This window comes from Ochlerotatus camptorhynchus, unplaced genomic scaffold (genome assembly GCF_037179485.1).
Source record: "Ochlerotatus camptorhynchus isolate MF236.1 unplaced genomic scaffold, CSIRO-AGI_Acam_v1.1 ptg000352l, whole genome shotgun sequence".
NCBI classification, from domain to species: domain Eukaryota; kingdom Metazoa; phylum Arthropoda; class Insecta; order Diptera; family Culicidae; genus Ochlerotatus; species Ochlerotatus camptorhynchus.
Window position 1 is genome coordinate 352,277 of NW_027040840.1, and position 9,217 is coordinate 361,493.

The 9,217-nt window shown below is 39.6% G+C and overlaps 1 protein-coding gene across 1 annotated transcript; it reads right to left on the bottom strand.

Annotated features, from left to right (window-relative positions):
* Positions 1-1,213: 1,213 nt before the first annotated feature.
* On the bottom strand, positions 1,214-3,440 carry LOC135709161 (uncharacterized). Its single transcript, XM_065231377.1, has 4 exons — positions 3,220-3,440; positions 2,963-3,158; positions 1,756-1,915; positions 1,214-1,701 (listed from the first exon to the last, which is right to left on the bottom strand). The coding sequence occupies exons 1-4, from the start codon at positions 3,324-3,326 to the stop codon at positions 1,214-1,216; spliced, it is 951 nt and encodes a 316-aa protein (XP_065087449.1). The 5' UTR covers positions 3,327-3,440.
* Between the last annotated feature and the right edge of the window lie 5,777 nt (positions 3,441-9,217).

Consider the following 9,217-nt stretch of genomic DNA (forward strand, 5'->3'; position numbering starts at 1 on the left):
CCCTAATTTCGAGGGGGACGACTCTATCTACAATGCAATAAAGATTGTGTTTTGCTGTGGCTAGCTGCGCGCACACTGAGCAGATAGAAAGAAGATTTATGACGATTCTGAAGATTTCTTACAAAAAGATGATGAGCGATGCAAGTTGATGCGACAAATGAAAGAAGATTTTTCGAAGATTGATTCGCTAGTGTGAGATTTTTTGAGCATCAAACTTGAGATTTAGATGTGTCGCCCCCCTCGGAGATTACAGCGTTTGCAGAATAAAATAATGCGGTTGTAATATGATTCACTTTCTCAACTTTGATGCTGGACGCTTTGCAATGGTTATCGGAGAAGCAAAGAATTGTGTACATGACAATGGTGTTCATTTTGAAACCCCACAATATCAACGTCACTCCGTCGTTTCTGATGTCGATCCCCATATCATCCTCACCCCCACCGACGTCGACAGAAAAATAGATCATCCTCCAACACCAAACGTACACAGTTATAAAAAAGTACCCAAAATTAAGTTCTTTTCACTCATCTCGGCACTATAGTGCAGGAACCCAAAAGTAGGTAAAGCGGGTCAAAGTTATTTTCATTTACTTGTGTGCAGTTCGTATGGAATTTTCCACTAGCTTTTAACCAAAAGTAAGTTAGTTGTACCCAACAGTAGGTAAATATGATTATACTCAACGTTGGGTTCCCACACTTTACTACCCCTGTTGGGTGGTTTTGCTCCTCCGTTTTTGACAACATTAGAAGGAGAAAAGGAGACAAACTAGTCAAAAGTAGGTAAAAGTGAACTGGCCGTTGGGTACTTTTTTCTAACCGTGTAGAAAGAAGCCGGTATGAGGCCAGTGTCAGAAACGATAAAACGACGCTAATATAACCGGTTTTACTGTACTGGAACCCACGGACACCCACCCCGACGGCCGCTGGGATCTCGGACTCGGATCCAAACACCCACAGACACACAGATTGTGAGGTCATGTTTCTAAATGGCATATCTCCTCAACCACTGAGCTGAAGACTCAGAGACTCATGTCCACCGAATAACGAAACCAAGCAAGTTAATCGGAATTTGACCAAATAAACAAGACGGAAATATTGCACAAAAAACCTTCTTTCACTAAAATTGGACTAGTTATTTAAGCAAGTAGGTTGTTCAAATTATTTATTTATTTTTATTTAAAAAGTGGGTTTGTTTCGATATTGAATCATATTTCTATTCCTGACACTCTTTGTATTTCAAAATTTCAAGTTTTTCCTTTTTGTACTTCAACAATTCAATTTTGAACTCCAATTCTGCTTGTCTATCTTTTGTTTTTTGTAGCATATATTCACGTTGTTGTTTCGCTTCTTCCTCTCGTAGTTTGAAGACTTTTCGGGAGTACCGTGCGCATTCTCCGGTATTCTCGACGATCTTTTTTAAATATTCCGTTTGTTGTTCCAGCAAGTTATACCGCAAATCCTTGCTATCCGGATGCCGTCGTTTGCGTTGCGCGGTACGAGAGCTGCTGTTGTTATTACTGTTCTCAATATCTTCTACTACCTCGTCAACTGGGTCATCTACTTCAGTCGGGTTGGCGTAAGCTTCCATTGTACTGGAGAGAAGTGGCGGTCCCGGTGACGACAGAATATTACGCGGTTGACTGGGACCCGGTTCAGGACTTAGTGGTGATGTAACAGTCACAGGCAGACCAAATCTAGAACCTATAAATGAATGTATTGTACATATCCAAACTAATTTAGATTGCATATACATACCGGAATTATTTACCGTTTTGTCCAGGGACAGCAGTTTAACAACTGCATCCTCAGTTGATGATAACACCTTCATTGTGTTCGGCCCACCACCGGTAGCTATAGCCTCGCGATTGTTGTACGATAACTTTTGTTTGATTGTGTTTTTATAATCTGTCCAAACCTCCAAAGACAGAAAACATACTAAAAAACAGAACAGAATATCCCTAATAAAAAAATAACCATAAACGAACGATAATCCAAATCATTGAACTATTCCACAAATGGTTTGGATGATACCCAGAACACGTCGTTAAGCAAATTAACCATACAATTATTATTAGGGATGCTTTGTACGCCTTTTTAATAGAAACTAAGCGATCGATTCAACCTCTGGTGGTGAATATAAGAACGTCAAAAAGAGTGTTGTGAGCAGAATTGAATTTCCATATGAGTTTTCCTCCGTAACATGTTCAGGCCGTATCTCCGGAACCTGTGTACCAATTCCGGAAATATTCAATAGCGTTAAAATAATTTTATAGATCCTTTAAAACAATAACATGGATAAAAAATTTGTTAAAGCAAATGAGTGTGTTTGTCTCCATTTAAAACCATTTATTAATTTTATCGATGAATGATAATCTGACATAAACACACAAGCATATTGCTTAATTAAAACTAAAAACCTGAATTTATCCACATATGGTGAGATTTGAACCTTACGAAGTAATACGACAAGTGGTTTCGGGGGAAAAGGGCAAGGTGTCCAAGGAGGTTTTAGTGCGGTAAGAATCCCACACACAGTGTCACCGTGACCGTGCGCCCGGTCGTCAAGTGGTGGCATAATGGCCTTTTTAAAGGTTTCTTCCTTGCAAAAAAAAAAACACACACACACACACATGTTCCGATCTCGTCGAGCTGAGTAGAATGGTATGTCACTTGGCCCTGTGGGCCTCGGATCAAAAGTCGGGTTTTTAAGCGATTTGTAGCGAAGGGTAAACATAACTTTAATTCAAATGGAATCAGTTATTTTTAACAGGTCCCACTTTTTTGTGCTAAGAATATGCGCTTTTAATGTGTTTTGCTGCATCGAAAATACGTTACCAATCCGCTCCTCGGGGGTACCTTATACCAGCTTACATTTGAGAAACAGAGAGCAGAAAATTCCTCATGCACATAACGGTAAAATGTTTTCTATTAAAACGGCATGAACATAAATTTAATAACTTACCTTTTGCCAGCCCTTTACATCCCGAGTCGGGGGACCTAGACTATTAAGTCTACCTGAAAAATCCGTCCAGAGAGCGTGGTACTTTTGCCGGTCCATTGCAGCTGCCTCGCAAAATTTTTGCCCTCTGGCAACCGACGGGTGTGCTTCCATCCGATCAACCAGGAAAGCAAACTGCTTTTGGTTTGTCACACGGATTCTGCAATAATATAATTATATGATAAAAAAGTATTTTCAAAAGCATAAAAAATAAAACTTACCGCTTCACTTCCATTTTCTCGATTTTCAAACCTTCTCGATTGCTTCTGACGTATCGACAACACTCGCATGAAAACGTCATTCCGATCCGAGTTTTGTCGATATACATCGACTATGGGAATACACCGAAAGTTCATCGGAGTTCATTCGTATCGACAATTGTCACTCTATTCGAGAACGGGAATTGGGTGACATAAACGAGTCGACTCGGTACGCGTCACGCGAGAAGCGGAATAAACACAATTGCATTTCACACGTTAAAACTGTCTTTTGAACGGTTATCCAGTGATTTTTTTTCTATGAATTGACCAATTATGTATCTTGACGCAGTTATTTTTAACGGATTATTTTGTATGGATAGCTGTTATAACGACTTTTTAATAATATTGTAGCACTGCAAAAACTATTTTGTTCGCCATGATGGTGATGATGGATTTTTTGATATTTGATTAAATAGTAGTAGTAAAAAAAATAGTAGTCTACAAAGGTTTGAGCCTCGCATGCGTATTACGGATATAGAGGACTGAATTTAACATTAAAAAAAAAATGCGATTTTGAAGCTAATTTGGAAGATACCTTGAGGTAGTATAGTAAGTTTTTTGGCAAATGTTGGGGTTTCGTGAGCATTCCTGACATTGCTGAAAATTATGATAGCATCAAATTGTGGGGTTGCTAGTGTAATAGGATGCTTTGTTGATTGTTCATTAACTCTTGATCGCTTGTAATACTTATGAACAGGCATGGAAAATCATTTACATTCATTTCTTGCATTCATTTACATTCATTTGCCCCTAACTTTTTTCACCAACAGAATTTGTTTGTTAGTAGCTACAACTTTTGTTAAAAACTCAAATCCGTATATCTTATGCATGACGAACCAGAGCGAACAGAAGCCACTACTGTTTTTCAGTGAATGTATTTTACATTCACTGAAAAACAGTAACAAGGTCTGCCCGCTCTAATTTGTGATACATAAGAGATACAGATTTGAGTTAAGGACAAAAGTTTTAGCTAATAACAAATCCTACTAAAGTTCAATACATCATTTTGTGGAATGCTGTTGATGAAAAAAGTTAGAGGCAACTGAATGTAAATGAATGCATGAAATGTAAATGATTTTCCATGCCTGCTTTTATGAATATTTTAGGTGGACAAAAAGGCGAACCTGGACGCCTGAGCTTTTTCACATTTATATCGCTGTGAAGCAACTGTATACTCTAGAGGGAATTCATATCTGTAAATGTAACCAGCTCGTTTTTTTGCTAACCTGGTTAAAATGTTTACATTTAATTATCTTAAAGATAAATCGTCCAGCTCAAACCTTTGTAGGGGTAAGAAGTGGGACCATCATCATCAAATCAAGATCAGAAAATCAAAATCAGCTTTCAAGATCAATATCACCTCAAATCACAGGCACCAATATCACAAGCCATCATCACCACGAAAATTAAACGTGATCTTCGACCAATATCAGCCGTGATTTTCGATTCCCAAAATCAACCGGCATCAATATCAACCAAGATCAAAATCATCGAAAATCATAGGATTAGAAGATATGGTCAAGAGTTTGGGGCATTCCGAAATTCAAGTCAAAATGCCGGATGAAATTCAAATGGTGGATTTCAACCCAAGATGGCTTCCACAAATCCAATATGGTGGACCAAAATCCAATATGGCGGCCTCTGGACAGGGAATATGCATCTAAACCCATGCAATTTGGGTATCTGCGGAATTAGCTCGATGAGTGGAAGTGGAAAATTGACATCCGCTGCCATTTTGGAATCCAAGATGGCGGACCAAAATGCAATAAGGCGGCCCCCGGCAGGGAATATGCATAGGTTTAATGCAATATGGGTATCTGCGGAATGGGTTCGATGAGTGGAAGTGTAAAATTGACATCGGCCGCCATTTTAGAATCCAAAAAATAATGAAATAAAAATACTGAGAAACTCTGTAAAAACAAATATCAACAAATAAATTACTGATAAAAATTTCTTTACTGACTTGAACAGTAGTTTTTGACAGTTCAGAAATTCTGCGATTTACGGAGTTAAATTAAATTAAAAACTACTGTGTTGATTACTGAAAACTCAGCTGTTTGAAAACCCAGTAAAATTTTACCGACTTCGGTAATCTAAACTATGAGTGGGTATACCTCGATATAATGTTACTGTCACTTTTGACATCGATCGTCGATTTTTGGCAAACGATCATTCAATCAAGCAAAGAAACATCACCATCGGACAGCTAAGACAATCTCCCATCTATAGGTAATGTTGATTTGTATGATTGTATTGTTATTTACGAGATATCGACGATTGTAGTCAAAAGTAACAGTTACATTATTTTGAGTTATACCTGTATATATACAACCATTCCATAGCAAAACGATATAGTGGCTCTCAGAATTTCAAAAAAAAATGGTAGTATTGTTCCTTATCTTAAAATATTAGACCCGTATTTTTTTATTGGGTGACCATTTCTATGTTAGGGTTATCAAAAAATTGATTATTTTCGATTTTTTCCTTCAAAGATTCAAATGAATGGTAGATACCCATATTGCATGGGTTTAGATGCATATTCCCCGTTCGGGGGCACCATATTGGATTTTGGTCCACCATCTTGAATTCCAAAATGGCGGCAGATGCCAATTTTCCACTTCCAATCATCGAGCCTATTCCGTACATACCCATATTGCCTGGGTTTAAATTAATATTCCCTGTCAGGGGACCACCATATTGGATTTTGGTCCACCATCTTGAATTTCAAAATGGCAGCAGATGTCAATTTTCCACTTCCACTCATCGAGCCCATTCCGCAGATAGCCAAATTGCATGGGTTTAGATGCATATTCCCTGTCCAGAGGCCGCCATATTGGATTTTGGTCCGCCATCTTGGATTCGAAAATGGCGGTGGATGTCGATTTTTTACTTTGTTATTGCATTGTTATACCAAGCTTTTGATTTTCCGTTTGGTTTTTTGTTGCCTCAAAATCAGCTTAGGTTAAAATCAGCCTTGATTTTCTGCTTTGTGATTTTGATACTCTCAAGATCAGCAGTGATTTTCGGCCGTTCCTGATTGTGGATTTTTCTGATTTTTTCCATCACTGGTTGGAGCATATACCCTATATAATTTAAAATTCAGCTAGGAAACCAACTTCAAAGTGAACCATTTTGACCATTTTTGACTTCAAGTCCCCGCGTACATCGTACGGGTTAGGCAAAAATGTGCGTCTATCTTGAAAAACTGTCGCATTAATGACCCTTCGCTCATTTTTCAACTTCTATTCAATTTTCATACTGCCGTACTCTAACGGAACTATCCACCTATCCTCTTCTAAAGATCATTCTCTAGCTAATAAATCATCTAGAAAACAATCCTACTGAGATGATTTTCTGACTACATATTTGAATACAGCGCATGATTTTACATGAGAAACAACCATCAGCATACAAAGTTCAAATATGCTGTAAACTAGTATAATTGTACTTGCCACACAATTATACTAATGCAAAAATGGTACAGACATCGAAAGCTCTCAATTAACAACTGTGGAAGTGCGTCTAGAACACGAAGTTGTGGGAACGCAATAAGTTAATATGCGATAAACAATAAGCTTGAAATTCGAATAAGAAGAAGAATAAAACACAAACAATTTCAAATTCTTGCAAAAGGTTCTATAAGGACCAAAACGTTGGATAGAGAAAACAGATAGGTCTTTTTCTTCTTTTCCTTTATTTAACGTCGGTCTCTGTTACGCAATCTAGTGCGGTGATTGGCGGATTATCGATTGCCATCCATTGACGACAATCGAATGTGCAGGAAGGCAGCTTTCCACACCTGCGTAGGATATCGCACCCATTCAACACACATGGGCAGGGACCAACGGCTTTACTTCCCTTCCGAAGGAAGACGTGACCAGAGATTTTTATGCGTCAGAAAAATCCCACCGACCTCGGCTGGGATTGAACCCAGACCCATTGGGGTGAGAAAGCAGTCACGCTTACCACTACACCACCGGCGCCGATCTAAAACAAAAAAAAAAACAGATAGGTGTTTTCACTAATTACGACTGCAGATCTAAACCAAAAGAACATAGCCAATCACAGTCAAATCACCGCACAATGCAGATCTACTTTAATCCTGAAAAATAAGTGCCCCGCATGGTGGAAGCAGCAAATTAAACATTTATAATAGACGCCGCCGTCCGGGCTGCCTGAAACATTCAAAGTTTACCAATCGTCTGCAGTTGTAGTAGTTGGTTGTGTGGTTGATGCGGGCACCCCAAATACGTCTATCTCCCGAGGCGGTGCTAAATTTGTGCTTAAAAATAACAAAATCAGCTCGTACGTTTAAAACCCTCTTCCCATAATTGCATATGCTATACAAACTCACCCACCACATCCTTACGAGGTGGAAACTAACTTCATCCTGGCGTGGTAGGAAGTGAGTTCCCTGCTTCGGCTGCCTGGCTATGCATGTTCTTGACTCAACCGTGTGCTTTGGTTTTTTGAAACCTCATACACATTTACTTTTGGGGCCAGCACCACCAGGCTGCAGCAGTTTGGATGTGTGTGTGAGGAGAAGTTTTCCTAGAGAGTTTGAACTTGTGCAATTGCCTCGGAATCGACTGACGACGTTTACCATCATGGGTAAGTTCGGAAGCGGGGGCATCAGGCATACAAATTTTATGCTACCACAACATCATCCACTCTCACACTTCCACGGAAGAGAGTGGTAAACTCTTTCGGTTATCCACCCGAGCTTTCTGCAACTACCCAAAGCCATCACCACGCCAGATGCCGAAAAGTGCAAGCGGGGGAGCTCGCTCACAGTGCTTCCTGGCGTCAATATGTATACTTGCTACGTAGGAGTTTCGGATACGCTCTGGCAGTGATGTGCTTTGAAAAGCGCCCGCTTCCAAGGAGAGGTCGTGCATACCATGCGAACTAACAAGGAAACCTGTCTACTGCCGCTATAGACAAACATATTTTTCGTAAATTAACTCCTGATTTAATCTAGTTCAGCCACCGCCAAGTGAACCTCCACGAGAATGTGTACATAACGGGGTTGTGGGTGGTGGTGGTGGGGTAACGTTGCATCGTCAGAGCAAGTGAGCACGGTTAGAATAGTTGCACGGCTGCTTGAACTTCACACAGTATAACAACTTTGCTTGCCTGAGCTGCACTTGTGTATGAACTTTCGTGGAAGCTGATAGTGGTGGAGTTCAGGGACGTATTCGGAAGGGTTCTTAGCAATAGCAGATCTGAGCCAAGAAATCAATGCCTCTCAGCTTAGTCCTTGCATGTCAAACTTCAGGATACGACGCGAAAAGGTCAAAGACTAATATTTTGTCAATGATACTGCTCGGTGAACATGAGCAGCTATATAAATTTAATCTGTCAACAAATGATGAGTTTGGATGAGCTTTCCGTTAAGGGTGAAGCAAAAAATTACTGCATTTAGGAATTGAGATAAAAATGACAAACTCCAATAAATCAAAATGTAGCAAAGTAGATGGAAATTGGTTACACTCTCGACGAGCTCCAAAAATGAAAGTGAAACGATAAACGTACTCCCCGACACATATGGATGTGGGAACAATTACTGCTACAAACAGTTCCTTCGTTCCTGCATAGACGTTCAAGCAGACATGGTTCTGAGTATATATACATACATATATGCTCTCCATTAAAGTTGGATGTTTTCTTGAAGCAATGCCGACAGACTTTGACGGAAACGTTGGTAAAGGGTGTTGGTTGGTTGTGTGGAGCAATGGGGGAGGGGAGCAAGGGTAATTTATGCTAAATGTATCAAACAATTTAAGGAACGTTTTTCACGCTTGTTTTCGTGCAAGCACTGGAAAATTGGTAGTGGTGGGTGAGTATTATCAGCAGACACAAAAGGGAACCGAGAACTTCGAGTGTAATTAATGTTTTTAGCATATGTGGCGTTAGAATTTGAAGTACGCTGAAGTGATATTGTTTACGAAATGAAGAA

What these genes read in the sequence shown, in the direction of transcription:
- LOC135709161 (XM_065231377.1), bottom strand. Translation starts at nt 3,326, where the DNA reads ATGTATATCGACAAAACTCGGATCGGAATGACGTTTTCATGCGAGTGT. An exon ending in GAGAAAATGGAAGTGAAGCG is followed by an intron (nt 3,159 to 3,219) that starts GTAAGTTTTATT and finishes ATATTATTGCAG; the next exon opens with AATCCGTGTGACAAACCAAA. An exon ending in CAAAACGGTAAATAATTCCG is followed by an intron (nt 1,702 to 1,755) that starts GTATGTATATGC and finishes ATTCATTTATAG; the next exon opens with GTTCTAGATTTGGTCTGCCT.